The following is a 15,071-nucleotide window of genomic DNA, read 5'->3' on the forward strand; positions in this document are numbered from 1 at the left end:
CTGTCGCCTGCCACGTGGACGCCAACTGCTCCAGGCCCTAGGCCATCTTTCCCTACCTCCTGCTTTGCGGGGAGGACCGAAGAATCATTCTGGCCTCCTTTCCTGTCACGGTATAAATGCCAACACAAAATAAAGGCAAAGTGGGGAAACCTGAGCGGGGCCGGTGGGGGAGACCCAGGCGGCGCTCTGGGCGGGGCGGGCAGCGCTGTGCGGCTCTGTGCTGTGTTTGTGGGGGAGGCGGCCGTCCGCAAGCCACGCTAAGAAAGCCCCTCTGTGCGGTGTTCCAGGACTGGCCCCAAAAGGCAACACCTGCCTGTCCCACTGTCATCTGGAGGCAGATTCACCTGCTTTCACCGCTCTCTGTGTAGTCACTGAAATAAGCCAACCATTTGGCCATCAGATTTTGACATGTTTTTTCTTTGCCCTCAATAGTATCTAGTTTTACAGAGACCTGGTGATCATGCTACTGTCACAGGCTGACACCTATTTCTGAAGAGACTCGCCGACAATGATAGCTTGTTGGGCTGGTTTTTAAGAGCATCTGGTTCCAAATTCTAAATCTCAAGTCACCTGAGACTCATGTGGTAAATTCTTGCTAAGGGTTTAGATTTCTCCTCTGCCTTTCAGCTTTAGAAAAATGGTTTTCCAAAGGCCTCTGTGGGAGCTATCACATCAATCACTCTGGATACGGTTAAAAGTGTCAAGGTTGTTCCTAGGAGCCAGAACATCCATCCTTACAACTGGTCTCCCATCTCAACCCTGCAGGTCCTTGATGGAGAAGTGAGTCAGCTGTGAGGGTGTGGGGGGACCCTTTCCCAGTGATGAGAAACTGCAAATTCCCGGGCTTGCCTTCTTTATTACGATTTGTAATTAAAAGATAGGGGTGGGCAAAAGTAGGCGTACAGTTGCACTGTGATAGTCGTTTGTGTTAACAGAGCCACTGTAATAATCATAGCCTGCATTTCTTCTTCCACATTAACTGTAAATCTACTTTGCTCACCCATGTATAAATAATTAAAATAAAGAAGTCCACTCTGTGATTTCTTATCTTAGAATCACTTAAGATCATAACATTCATTTTTAAAACATACTCATTGAGAAACTATTTTTTTTAAACAGGAGGAAAACAGTCGGCATTTGAAGAGCATTTAGGCCCCCGCAACCTGAACAATAACTAATTATGGTATTTGCTAGAGCTTGAAGGTATTTAAATAGGTTTGGAACACTCCTTTAATCCGAAGTCTCTGCCATTAGCATGCGTCTCAGGCGCTGGTTTTTAACTTGTATTTAATTACGCAGACACCTCTGCACGACCCCGTGAGACCGCTCGGTGGACGCTCACGGCGCTGACTTTGCCAGACATGCCATCCACGCGCAGGAGGCCGAGGTGAGTGTCGGCATGCCGCACACGCAGGTGCAGGCGTGGGGGCTGCGGTGAGTCATCCTGCGGTGAAACAGAGCTCAAGGAGTCCTTTGAAAAACCATTAGGTGAAATGAAGCCACTGCCGTGTCCCTGAAAATGCAGAGGGTTTGTGACTCCAGGCGGCTGGCTCTCCTGTGGGTGGGACTGCTCAGGGGTCCTGGAAAGCCTCGGGAGGGAGCACACTGCATAAGGCAAGCTCCCTGCCTCAGTGGACTGAAAAAAATAACCGAGCTACAAAGCTGAGACAGGTTTCTACAATGAGGTTCTATTGAGTAAGATGAGCTGACCACACCTGGCCAAGCTGTGCTGCTGTGTTTACACAATATTCCTGACAGACACCCGTTCTCCCGCTTCAGAGGCGGAGGGCCTTGCGGAACGACATGCTGCTTGGCTGTATTGTCCGTTACGTCAGGGCCCTCAGAGAGGAGGAGCGGGCGCCTCTTACCTTGAAGGACTGCACGAAGGTCCACAGTAAGATACGGATGGTGTAGCCCTGACGCAGGAGCTTGATGAGGCGGGCGGCGCGGAAGAGCTTCAGAAAGCTCATATTGAAGCCACTGGTGTTCACCAGCTGGTGGACCAAAAGGAAACATAGAATTAGTGACATTTAAGTTATTTAGAAAATCTAAGCCCTAGTATGGGCGTATTTATCCCTCATTCAGATATAAAACTGGACATGTATTCTGTCTTTCGTTTTTAACCCCATCTCCAGCAGACAGGCCAGTGAGGCCCAGGTCTCTAAGCCTTCCCAGGCCTGCCTTCTAGTCCCAGGGAGAAGGGTATGGAAGTCCCCCGGAGGGGTCCCTGCATTAGACAGAGCCGGCCTCCCTGGGCCTCCATCAGTGGTCCTGATTCTGCACCTAGATGCCAAAAGGGCGGATCTAATCATCCCTCCAGCACGGGATGGCTCTCCAATATTCAAAGAGAGTTACGAAGAGCTTTCCATGTCTTCTTTAGGATGTACCATTTTAGGGAAAGAGTTCAGGTCCAACAACTGCAAGGGCAAAGACGCTAGGCCTCTTTCATTACCTCTTAAAGCGCTCCACTGTGCTGTAGGCCTCTCCTGACACCCTCTATTCACTCCGTTTACCCGCGAGATGCCTGCTATGAGTCATGCAAAAGAAGCAAAGCTTCCGGGAGATCCGGGGGCCTCCAATGTCTGCATTTTCTGGCTAGAACTCAGGAGTGAGGAAGTGAACGCCCCGCACTCACAGGGTTACACATTTGGGTTGATGAGTTAAAAATGGACTGAATGTGCAGAACATTTTTTTTTTATTGCTACTTCAGGGCCAAGCTTCAAGATGAGGTCTCTGAGTCATCCCCTCACCTTGCTGTCCGTCAGAATGATTTCTGTGATGCTGCCGATCACGGTGATGAAGTCAAAGATGTTCCAGGTGTCCCGGAAATAGTTCTGCCAAGTGAATTCAGTCATGGGAGCATCAGGCCAAGGAGGGAGGGCAACCGGGAAAAAAATAAAAATGGAGAAAAGATAGCATTCGTTATATAACTTTGTCACTTGGAATGAAAACTTGCTAATTCATATACACGTTCATTCTAATGTTGGTTTCAACAATAGCATTCTAACAATAGCATTTCCAACCAGAAATGCGATTTCTCCTTTAGTAATTTGGGAAGCAGTTGCATCATGATTTGAAGGCCTTGTTATTGATTTCAGCTTGATTAAAAAGCTCACATATAAGAAAGAGATTTATGGCCAGGAACATCTTAAATTTAAAAAAAAAGATCATTGTCACCTACAAGTCAATCAAATTACTTACAATATTACTTCAAGGTTTTCTACAAGTATAACTTTTAAAATTATCCATACTGTATCATGTGACCCTATAAATATACAGTTCTTTCAATTATTAATAAAAATAACAAATGTCCTGCGTGACTAAAGATCAAAGATGTGCCACAGATATTCTCTAATTCCACAGAGCCTCTTCAAACACACTGCTGATTCGCAATAGGATGAACAGACTTAAACCTTTCCCCTCTTTCTCTGCTCTGTTACACCTTTCGAGGAGGTGTAATGAAATAAAATGCAAGGGAGCAATAATAAAATGAGTGGGTTGAAGGAGATGGAGGAGAAACAAAGGACCTAGAAAATCCACCAACCAGATAACACCCCGCCTAATAGAGAGAGCAGGCTATTCAGGAGAACACAGGCCTTGGGCTATAGACCTTAAGAAACGCAGGACACTTGGGTCTCCCCAGCATCCCCTGCTGGCGCACAAGACTCTCAGAGCACTGCAGAAGTGCGGCTCTCCCCTCTTCCTGGCAGGCGCTGGTGACTCCTTCCGCTGTGGGCCAGATACAGGGCTGGGTCCTTGGCAGTCATGCAATTCATTTATCCCCCCCATGGAGTGTAGAGGTGGAGAGCGATACCTACGTTCATAAAACATTGAGCGGTAGGGTTGGTGAGAACGGTGGGGAGAGACAGGCAACAAAGACAGAGAAGGGGTGTGGGGAGAGAGGAGCAACGTATAATGAGCACCTACTCAGGACTTGACGCCTTAGATGCCTTGGGCACATCGCCTCATTGGATACACACAAGTATCTGAGGCTATAGGGTAGCTATTGTTATCCTCAATTTATGAATGAGAAAAGTGAGGCTTGTCTGCTTCCAAAGCCACATGGACCTGCCAGGCATGCAGAGAAACTGAAGCACATAGCCTCACAATGATCTCACTTTCCATTACAAATACCTCCTCCTTCACGACCGGAGCCACTCTGAGCCTCTGAGTTCCTCCACTCCTAGGGCCCTCCTACCCTCAGCCCCGGGGAGCTGCCCAGTCCTCGGACAGCCCCCCTCCAGCCAAGAGACTACACATCCGGGTCCCTGAGGATGAAAGACCTAGATTCCAGGTGAGGGTGCTTTGCCAGGCAGCATGGTGCGGGACAGCCCATTGCCGCGCAGACCAGTGGGTTACGGTGGACAGAGCGCGGGCTTCCCAGCTGGCCAGACCAGGGTCTGCATGTGGGCTCTGCCTGCGCATGACCGTGGCGAAGCACACAATCTTCCCGAGCCCTAGCGCATCCACAAAAGAAGGCAACTGCCTATCCAGTAGAGCTGTTGTGAAGTTAAAAAGAATAATATATAAAGCGTTTGGTATTTAATGGACAACCAGTGAATGTTCATTCTTTTCCTCTTTTTCCTTTTCCTTCCTTTTTTTATCCCTGGTACACTTTGCGATTTGACGGCCCTTTACTGCGTAGTCTCTGAGAAGCTGCACAGTTGTTGAGCGTCAGCTTCCTCGTTGAAATCGACAACAGCCGTAACGACGATGGCCCTCGCCATGGCTATCTCAGCCACTGGGAAGGCCTGACCCAGGGGTGCTCGTTGGGGCATCCTGCAAACCTAGCGGCTCTAGCCACGTAAAGACACACTTGGGACTAATGGTGTCCTTCATAGTGTGAAAATGCCTCAAGACCTCTAATGAAAAAGAAGGGGGGGCGTGTGGGAAGGAGCCAGGCTTTGGGGCCGAATCCTCTGGGTAAGCTTATCAGTGTGTATTCGGTACCCGCCCTAATGAGATACGTCATGGGAGGCTTCAGCCACAGATGGCGACAATGCCCCATGGAGCCAGTCCAGACGCGCAGGAAAAGCTTCTCCTCGTGCTACCACGTCTCCGCCACCCAGCTCCCCCTCCTCAGGGCGAGGCCATTTCTTTTCACTCTTTTACTTCCCCCCCAAGTTTCAAGTCTCCAAACACTTCAGAGGGAGTCAGGCAAAAGACAATATGACCACCTGCCATGGGTTTCCTTCAACTTTCCTCCTCAAACCATCAAATGAATGACTTTTCAAAGAGCCACTGAGGGAGCACAAGCAACCCCACAATCAGCACTCGCAATGATCAAGCCCTTATTCAGACAACAAGCAAAGTTTCCCTTCTTGCAGGGAAAGCCACAGACATCTATTATTTGGAATGGAAGCCCCCACACTAAGTAAGTGTGAAACAGCTGTCGAGTGGGTTCCTCTGCATCCCACTGGTCTCGCTGTAAACGCTGAAGCAAGGGGCGGGGGGTGGGGGGCAGAGAGGACATTTGGTTTACAGGACGCTGAAGCGATGGGCTAGGTTTGCTTCACATTCGCGAGAGCAGATGCCAGAATCTGCTGATTATAAGTTAGTGGTGGAGGAGGAGGAGGAGGAGGAGGAGCAGGGCTCGGCCAGAGAACCTCACCCCCCGCCCTTCCCAAACCCAAATCCCGACGCTCGCTCCTCTCCCTGCACCCCCGCCCACACACTCTTCAGAGGTCATTTGCTTTTCTAAGTTGAAGTAATAAACATTTTTGTGGGCAGAAATTACTCTTCATGTAACTGAGGGGGAGAGGAAAATTAGGTAAAACCTATTATCAACTATGTTTGAGGCTGAGAGGGACAGGTAGTTTCCCATTTGAGTTATAAAATTTTATACCTTTTATAGTAAACAAGCACTCCAGGTTTATTAGTCCGACTCTCGTTTCGCTCCCTAGCGAGGTGTAAATTGCAACGCCAGTGACACCCAATGACTGTCACCCCTTGAGCGTGGATGGACCCCGGCAGCACCCAGGCTGGCGGCCAGCCCAGTGTGGAGCTGGGGGTCCGGCTTCCTTTGCCCCTTCTCCTAGCACCCTCGCGCAAGGTCCTGCCTGCCCGGCAGTTTACTGAGCAGCCCAAAGGAGTCCCGGCTCACCGGACCATTTTTGAGTTGTGGCAACCAGCCTCCTTCCCGTAAAGCCTGGGGAGGCCGCCAAAAGCCTGGGGAGACAAGTGTGCCGAGGACAGGTTCCAGGACGTACCAAGAAGCCGAAGGCGATGATCTTCAGGACACACTCCAAGGAAAACACCATGGTGAAGGCGATATTCAGGTACTTCAGGGCCAGTTCGTAAGTGCAGGGAGCAGAGTAGTACTGCCGGGAAGAAAGAGGAGAGAAAGAACGAAACCCTCCAGGTGAGCGGGGATTCCGGGTCACAGGGCCTGGCCACCGCGCAGCCCTGCCCTTGGGAGACACCGGCACGTGGTGTGCGAGAGACAGACGTGGAATGCTGCAGAGGAGACCACGTAGTCCGTGTGGCAGCACAAAACAGACAGAGACACAGACCAAGCCCCTGCCCCCCACCCCCACGGTGACTTAATAGCAATGGAGCCAGTCTTCCTCAAGACGCAGGGGGCAGGGCAGAAGGATTTTCCAGGGTTAATGACTTGCCCAATTAGCATTAAATAAGGTCACATCTCTTCCAACACTCCCCTAGAACCCCAGGGCCACCTCTGTCCCCTGGCACATCTGTCCTTGTCCGAATCCCCCTGCCCGCACCACCCCAGTCTTGGGAGCGACTGGACGGCTGCTGTGTTTCACTGTATTTTGCCCAAAAGACCCAGAGGCTGGGCTGTGGAATGAGAGAAGATCAGAAAGAGATTCCACAGTGGGAAAGCAGGTAAGGACTCAAACTGGTAAGCGGGAGTGTTTCCCAAGGTCAGGGGCGCACACACAACTGCTCCGCGAGGGAAGAGTCGCTGCTGTCCAGCCGGCCCAGCGCCTCCGGCCGCCGCCCTCTCACCTTCATCATCAGCACGATGGTGTTCAAGGCGATCATGGCCATGATGGTGTACTCGAAGGACGGGGACACCACGAAGTGCCAGACGCGGTACTGGAAGGTGTGCCTGTTCTGCGGCATGTAGCGGGTGAGAGGCTTGGCGCTGATGGCGAAGTCGATGCACGCCCTCTGCGGGAAAGCCGCGGTTAGTTACCGGCCCCAGCCCAAACCCCCCAGCCTCGCACGTCGGTGGCTCTCTGTTAGGTGGTTAGAAGAAGAGGACGGTGTATGACCCAAAAAATTACAAAAACAAAAAGTAGGGCTGCACAAGCCAATGTAAACATGGCAACGGGGACTGCCTACAGGTGACAGGTCACCTTAAATGAATAGACCTGTCGGGGAGGTGTTCTGTCACATAGGGTAAGAACTTAGTGGATATTAATAATGTCCTTTCGCGTGAGGCTGAGATGTTTAGGCAGGAAGCCCTACCTGATGTCCTCAGAAATCAAAACCTCTCTATGTATTCTCACGGCACTTTATTCACATTTCTCTTATAGTCTGTTTCTAGTTCAGTTCCGCTATAAAAATAATAAACCCTACAATGTGGTAGAACTATGCTTATTACTAGACAAGTGGAAGCAAGCGAGCCACATCGCCACACCTTCCAGCAAATACACGCCACACAGGAACACAGCCAGGTGACCAGGTGGCTTAATTCCACCCTCCACCCCAAACACACACACTTCTAGACCAGGCACTGCATCTGTGGGCCTTACACAGAGCACATGCTCAAAAAGTGTTTATGGAACGACTGAATAACGCCCCCCCCTTCCTTCTATAATTAAGTTAAGAAAACTCATCTTCCCCCCTAATGGCTGGCCCGAGCCTCCGCCCCGGGGCCCCTGCGGCCCGCGCCCCGCCGGCCCGGCTCTACCTCGTTCTTCTCCAGGCTGCACTCCTCCATCATCTTGTCCCCTTGCTCCTGGAAGGTGATGATGATGAGGGCCACAAAGATGTTGACGAAGAAGAAAGGGAAGACCACGAAGTAGACCACGTAGAAGATGGACATCTCCATGCGGTTGCTGCGGCTCGGGCCTCGGTCCTCCTCCGTCACGTCAACAGAGTGCTGCAGGACTCTAGGGACCGAAGGGGGCACGCGTGTGGGTGGCCATTGTGGCACCTGCTCTGACTCAAGGCTTTGCTACGAGAGGTGCCACCTGGCATCGCTTCTCATCTGACCTCCTGGACTAGGCGGAGCCTCCGCTAACATTTTGGGTCCAGCGCGAGCAGGAGGGCGGAGATTCAGGGGCCCTCAGCCCGCTGCTCCTCTAGCCCGTTCCATCACACGTCCACCTTCTCAGCAACAGAGTGACATTAGTTTACAGTCTAGGTCGTCGCGTTCAGTACCTGGGTTTCCATTTGGCATTCTGCTGTCAACTAGAGCACGCTGCCACCAGGAGGGGGTGTCTTAGTAACTGCCGGATTTCTGAGGAGTCACCCTGCAGTGATGGGCAGCATAAGGTACTGCGTTCTGTTGTCCTCTTCAGAAGAGGCCTGATCCCCGGAAGTGAGTACCTCTGGGTCCTGCCAGCTCATCCCTACCCCTCAATCCTCAGGCGTGGGGCCAACTTAAAGGGTAAATACGTTTAAAACATCCCCCAGGGACCCTCGTAAGGCGTGGGGAGCTTTCAAAGCTCATTTATTCTATAGGAATCAGACGGCTCCACTCAACTCAAAACTTGGTTCAAACATTAAGAGCTTCAAATGTCCCCCTGATTTTGTCATCTCCCTCGCGATTCTGCCTTAAGGATTTCCAGTCTTCCTCTCTTCCGCCTCTCTCACCCACTCACAGCCACTCCCTCTCCCTGGCACAATAGCAGAGGTTGTGCCTCGATTGCCCTGAATCCGCTCCTCAAGGCAACCGCGCAGCCCTGCCCCAACTCACAGACAAGCAAGCCTGTCACTCACTGCGGCCATCCTTCCCCCGTGGAGACGGTGAAGAGGGTCAGCAGGGCCCAGATGATGTTGTCGTAGTGGAATTCGTGGCGCTTCCATTCCCGACCTTTCACCTCCATCTTGTTTTTCTCATGATCCACATAGTTGCCTCTAAAATCAGCACAGAAATGAAACAGAGTGTCTATACTAGAGCTCGTGGAAGAGTAAGGAAGTTCTAGGGACTTCAGTGACACAGGCTAACAACGACCAGCGTACGAATGATACGAGGAAGGACTTTTATTAAAGGTAGGGTCAACACTGTAGAATAAAAATGGAACTTGGTGCCCAAGAGACGTGGAAGATTAACTCCTAATCCTTTCATGAGTCCCCCTGGAACCTTCAGCAGCTTCCACCTTCTATGCCTCAGCTTCAATGTCTGTAATATGCAAAGAAACCCATCGCAGAAGATCGTTATAAAGATTTAAAATGAAAAAACTGGAGATAAAATGCCAGGTGCCATGTTTGACATCAAAGAGGTGCTCGATGATAGTTCAGCGACTTCCTACAAAGCCTTTTCCCTCAAAGAGGAACATGATGGGCCTGAGAGACAGACCAGGCCTACGGACAGGGGGAGGGGGCCTCGCAGAGCCCGTGTCGGCAAAGAGGGGCGGTGTGGACAGGACGTGCCGGGGGCACTCACATGCACTCCTTCTCCGTGTCCTTGGAGCTGTCGGTGCAATAGAAGAACTTCCCCTTGAAAAGCTGGACTGCGATCACGGCGAAGATGAACATGAAGAGCTTGTAGACAATGAGGATGTTGAAGACGTTCTTCAGGGAGGTCACCACGCAATCGAAGACAGCCTGTGCACAGAGGAGCCGGGGGGTGGGTCCCTGAGGCAGCCTGTGCATCTGCCCAGGGCTCTGCGGGGCCACGCCACCGCCAGCCAGCGAGAAGGGGCCTCGGGAGGCACTGCCCTGCTAAGCAGAAACGCTCCTGGGATTTAGAGGTGGCTTCCAAGCTGGTCAGGACTACAAGTCCCCACTACCTGGGAAGGGGACACATGCTCGGAATCTGACAGTGAATCCAGAGCAAGAGAGACCAGCTGCCATCAGGCAATGAAGGGACTCCTCTGAGGAACCCATTAGATGTCCTTTACCTAGTAGGGAAACAGAAATTTATTGCAGAAAGGGATCTTTGAGACCATTTAGCCTATTTGAGCTATTAAAATAGTTTGTTCCCTGACTTCACATTTACTTGGTGATATTCTTAGATTTGATTCATATACAGAATATGTATTATTTTCTCTGTATACCTTCTAAATGGATTAGAGTAATAAACTAGTGGCTTTGTCCACTTTAATGATGTTTTATATTAAGTTCATACATTTGCAACCATTACGTTCAACCCTTTACAGAAATGTTCTCCAGCTGAAAGATGGGATAAAGATGCAACAGGTGACGTGGGGGGGGGGGGGGGTGGCGGCCGCCCTCGTGTGGCCGTGGGAAGACCAGGTGGACTAAATCAGGATATTCAGTTAAAGGCAGTGGGTCCCCCTCTGGAGACGCCAGTCTAAGCCCTAAGCTGTGAGAAATTACATGGGAACGCGACACGTTCCAAGCCATTTTTAGGTTATTTTCTAGGTTTTTAGGTTTAGTGTGCTGGCGACTCCAGCCCCACGGTGGTGTCGCATCTCCGCAGTCGCTTCCTCATGGGGCTGGGCGAACACTGCTGGTGTAATTGGTTCAACACGGCAGGGACTGTGAGTGACTCGCAGACTTGCGGAGTCATCAGAGACACCTACATTTCCCTCGGGTCAGGGTGCGGCAGAGAGAGGGGCCGCTCTTCTGACTCAAACGGAACTAACCAGGGTTGGGGTCGCCCCTCCAGTCTGTTAACTCATCCCGTCGTGCCACCCGTGCCCTCCCCAGGACCCCGATGTAGCTCGGAGGAGGTGAGACCACGGGGCGGCAGCTAACGAGAGCAGTTAACCCAGGTCTCCCGGCCCAATCTGGACATCCTTGGGACGGAGAGGAATCGACTGCTTATGGGCTCAGTGCGGGGCCCATTACCAGGCGGAGGTGGGCACGTGAATGTCGCCTGACACTGTGGGAGGAGCCTCCTTCTGGAGGGAAGGCGGGGCAGGCGGAAATCAGGCAGTGAGGGGAAATCAGGCGTGCGTGCAGGAGGCAGGTTCAACCTGCTAGCAAACAGGACCCCGATGGCGAAGCACACCCTGAGGGCGGGAGGAACCAGGGAAGGAGCCCAGGGCTGGGGAGTGTGGAGGGTTAGGGTTAGGGTTAGGGGTGGGAGAGAGCACAGGTCCTGGCAACAGGAAGAACTTAATTCACCTTGATTCACTTCCCATTTCTTTTCAATTTATGCCCAAGGCGACTCTGTTCCTGGGCAAGTTACTGACCTACCTGTGCCTCAAACCCAGGAAGAGTTAGTGCTGGGAGATCCCTTCATTCTCTATGATTACGAGGAGAGAGGCCGGCCTTGGTTACTTGACCTGACCTATGCAGACTGCAGGCAGCCGGACCCTGCTGCTTCTGTCTGGGGAGGCCCAGGACAGTCACGCGGTTCTTTCTGAATGACAGGCCACAACCAGAGTGTATAAAATGTCACTGGGGGCCCTAGCTGGGTGGCTCAGTTGGTTGGAGCGTCGTCCCGTTCACCAAAAGGTTACAGGTTCGATCCCTGGTCAGGGTACATTCCATGGCACATAGAGGTTTGATCCCCAGTCGTGGGACACACGGGAGGCAACTCGTTGATGCCTCTCTCTCACATCCCTGTTTCTCTCTCTCTTTTTCTCCCTTCCTCTCTCTCTAAAATCAATAAATATGTTCTCAGGTCAGAATTAACATATGTATATTTACACATATCACTTGGCACTGGGCTCAACATGCGAAAACCCCTTAGCGCCTTACAGATTTCTTGGGATGCTGGTAATTTTCCTTTGAACTAAGACCCGCAGTTCAGGCAGGTAGATGAAAAGAACCTCAGTTTCCAAGTGAGCAAAAGGAATATGCCTGGAAATAATTCTGCAAAAGCAAGCCCATCGTGGCTGGAGAGAGAAGATGGGAAAAGTGGACTTGTTGGGAAGAAACGCAGAAAACATTACCTTGAGCTTGGGCAAGCGCTTGATGGTCTTCAGCGGCCGCAGAACTCGGAGCACCCGCAGAGACTTGATGGTCTTGATGTCCCGCCCCTTGTTGGTGCTGCAGGGCAAGAGCCCCAGGCAGCCCCAGGACAGGGAGAAATCAAAGTGGCATTCTCAGCACAGCAACAGCAGGGGAAAGGGGGAGGGAGGCAGGAAAGAGGCCAGAAATTGGGTTGGGATAGATTCCCTCTGGGAGACCCCACAAAACATGCTTTGGGAAAATGTACAAGGCACACCCCCATGTGCACACACAGCCCTGCATCCTCGCGCAGAGGAACACTCAGGCACACAACCAGAGGCATCCACGCACACACGTTAATAAACACTTCTTCCTAGCAGCTAGCGTAACGGGCCTGTTGCCACACTGGCAAAACGAACAAGGAAGAGAGACTGACCGGGGGACACGGTGGTCACCCCCAAGGGGTCTCTGTGTGCCTAGGCTGCGGCTTCTGCGGGAGCAGGCTCTCCAGTGATACTGGCTACATGGATTAGTAGTCCTTAGTGGACAGCAAGTCTCACCGGGGGACTTGACTTAGCCCTTTCTTTGGCTCTAGGTTTGTCACCCCGCAGAGTTCACCAGTTCGAGGGAAAGCAGTGGGGGGAAGCTGATGGGGACCCGACGCCCCTGCTGTGCTGGGCTGCCTGTTCCAGAGACCGCGTGCCGCGCAGGCTTCTTGCCAGGGCCGCAGCTCGCACCCGTGAGCTGTGTGGCGGGCTCGTCCCGCAGTCCCTTCCCCCTCCAGAGCGGTGCCTCCAGCACAAGCCGCAGAGAGCCACAGCACGACGCCGGGGAAGGCCCACCGGCAGTGCCCGCCGGCCCCCCAACCTCGCCCTACCGCCAGCGACTGCCCTCCGCAGCCCACGGGCGACGTTTGCTCCTAACAGATGAAATACATTTCTTTTTATTTTGAATGAAGTGGATAAATCCACCTGCATTTCTCTCTCCACCCTGCTCATCCCCCAAGATCTTTGCATCCAGCTCAGACGGCAGGAGATGAGGCTCTCAGGAGCGCGTCTGGCCCTGGCTCGTTGTGCGCGCTGGCCCAAGTGACCGGCACACCAACTGCCGGAGGAGACGGGGCCCAGGACATCCGACGGGAACTCGGAGGGCTTCAGCTTGTTCTTTACCCTGTCCTCCCTGTCATACCCACCCCCCGACAGGGAGCTAAGAGTCCATCCAAGGTAGGGAGACATTTAGTATGATTCACAGGATGCTGGCTATGCTCAGGTTGTAAATTTAAAGATTCTCTTCGTGGTTATAGGCCATGACCTACAAGTCACTTTCAGCCAACCCTGGAGGTGAATATAGATAATCCAAACATGCCTCACTGGTAAGGTCTTTTGCATGCAGGGGTTTTGTATATTTTATAAACTCTTTTACCAGAACAGGGTCATCTATGTACCTACCTAAAAAAGGCAACTTAGAAGCCAAATACATATCCAAACCCATAAGAAGGGTCGCTTTCCAAGAAGGCCGGGCGACCCTAACGTGTGCTCCCTTGGGTTTCAGTGACAACGCGCCATATAAACTCACGCACATACACTCACCATGCGTTCCCTGACGAGCCACTCCTCCCCCCGTGCCCAGCCATGCTTCCTCCCTCCTCCCACCCATCCTGTGGATTTTCCTTCAAAGCGAACTGAGAACAATATTTACCCCAAAGCATTCCTATGGAGCATCCAAGCAGAAAGCAGTTTAAAAAAGAGAGAGAATGAAGAGGGGAGAAGAAGTCAGAAACTTCATGGAGAAAAGGGAACCTTACGAGACAGGAGACTGGGGGAGGCCCGCGAGGCCCGTGCACAGCCATGGCACGTGCAGAGCCCACACGCTTTGCGAGGCAAGGAGAGCGCGCCCATCTGCTCCGCACCCCTCCTCCCACCCGCAGAGGCGAAGGGTGAAGCTGCCTCGATTAGTTGCCACCCCCCACATCGTACTTTATTCCAGGGAGCCTCGCTTGACTGAAGCTTTCTAAACATAAGCTTTGGCTTCCAGTTCTCCAGTTGTCTCAGACAAGCACTGCCTTTTCCCAGTGAATGTGTAAGAACCAGCTAGAGGAGTTACACCTGTTCTGGGCCCGAAAGCCTCTCCGTGGAAAGGCATTTCAAGTCGTCGTGGTGTATTTATGCCCACGAAGGACTTCATCTGAAGAAGGGCACATGACAACCCTGACAGGCTGCTCTGACATCTCTCCAAAGCACTGATGAGCAGCACCTAAAACCACCACGAAATCTGTGGCGGAGACGTGGTCTAGCAAGGTCCTGAGGTCATACAAGTGATGCCTTTTGATACATTAAATGACCGACTTGTCCATCATGAGCTACTTCCTTTGCAGCTTAAGGAAGGACCACCTGAGCTGTACTGGTGATGCTTAATAGCAATAAAAATGGGTGAGAGCATAAATAAATGTTTGCTCCCGGCGAGGCTCAGCAATAAGCACTCTTTATGTGGATTCCCTCAGACCTTCAGGGTGCAGGCATCACTCTCCCCGCCTCGCAGGAGAGGGCCAGAGAGGCCTCATGGGCCGTGCACCCGAGTCTGGCTGACGCTGGGAGTTCTTGCTCTGAGCCAAGCCTCTGCACCAGCACGTTTGCGCCAGGCTCCACCACAGAGCTCACGAAGGCCAGGGCCGGGAAGATCCCTGCGGCCCACTCATCGCAGAGGACACCGCGGCCCAGGGCAGCACACCTCATGGGGGATAGCTCGGGGCGCGAGCCACGGTGCAGCCCCACGGGCGAACTGGCCGGCCGGCCCGCTGCTACAAAGGGCCTAGAATTCAGGCTCTGCGTCTTAGTTGCTGGTTGCAGTGAAGGGAATTTTCCTTTATGTAATTTTGTTCAATGTACCACCATACCCCACCAAGACTCCTAATGACCATTTTACTTGGTAAACAATCCCATATTCAAAGTTATGTTAATTTCACCGCAAATGACAGATGAATAGTGATTTGGGAAGTAAACCCAGGGTCTCATAAATCTTAATCCTTCACATGAAAATCTCCGAGTTTTAAGAGGGCAGAGATAACACCGTGC

At 52.1% G+C, this 15,071-nt stretch overlaps 1 protein-coding gene across 3 annotated transcripts in view; it reads right to left on the bottom strand.

Moving 5' to 3' along the window:
- Window positions 1-15,071, bottom strand: part of CACNA1E (calcium voltage-gated channel subunit alpha1 E) — a 274,294-nt gene that overhangs the window by 29,768 nt on the left and 229,455 nt on the right. For all 3 annotated transcript variants that reach the window (XM_054587689.1, XM_054587691.1, XM_054587690.1), the window contains 9 exons: window positions 13,699-13,710; window positions 12,003-12,099; window positions 9,581-9,741; window positions 8,914-9,051; window positions 7,880-8,081; window positions 6,970-7,134; window positions 6,210-6,320; window positions 2,751-2,834; window positions 1,869-1,994 (listed from right to left, as the gene is read on the bottom strand). In XM_054587689.1, the coding sequence (XP_054443664.1) occupies window positions 1,869-1,994; window positions 2,751-2,834; window positions 6,210-6,320; window positions 6,970-7,134; window positions 7,880-8,081; window positions 8,914-9,051; window positions 9,581-9,741; window positions 12,003-12,099; window positions 13,699-13,710 (1,096 nt within the window). The remainder of the gene's footprint in view (window positions 1-1,868; window positions 1,995-2,750; window positions 2,835-6,209; window positions 6,321-6,969; window positions 7,135-7,879; window positions 8,082-8,913; window positions 9,052-9,580; window positions 9,742-12,002; window positions 12,100-13,698; window positions 13,711-15,071) is intronic.

The sequence above is a fragment of the Pteronotus mesoamericanus genome, unplaced genomic scaffold, assembly GCF_021234165.1.
Source record: "Pteronotus mesoamericanus isolate MK-2021 breed Mesoamerican mustached bat unplaced genomic scaffold, CSHL_Meso_final scaffold_1186, whole genome shotgun sequence".
Classification (NCBI taxonomy): Eukaryota; Metazoa; Chordata; class Mammalia; order Chiroptera; family Mormoopidae; genus Pteronotus; species Pteronotus mesoamericanus.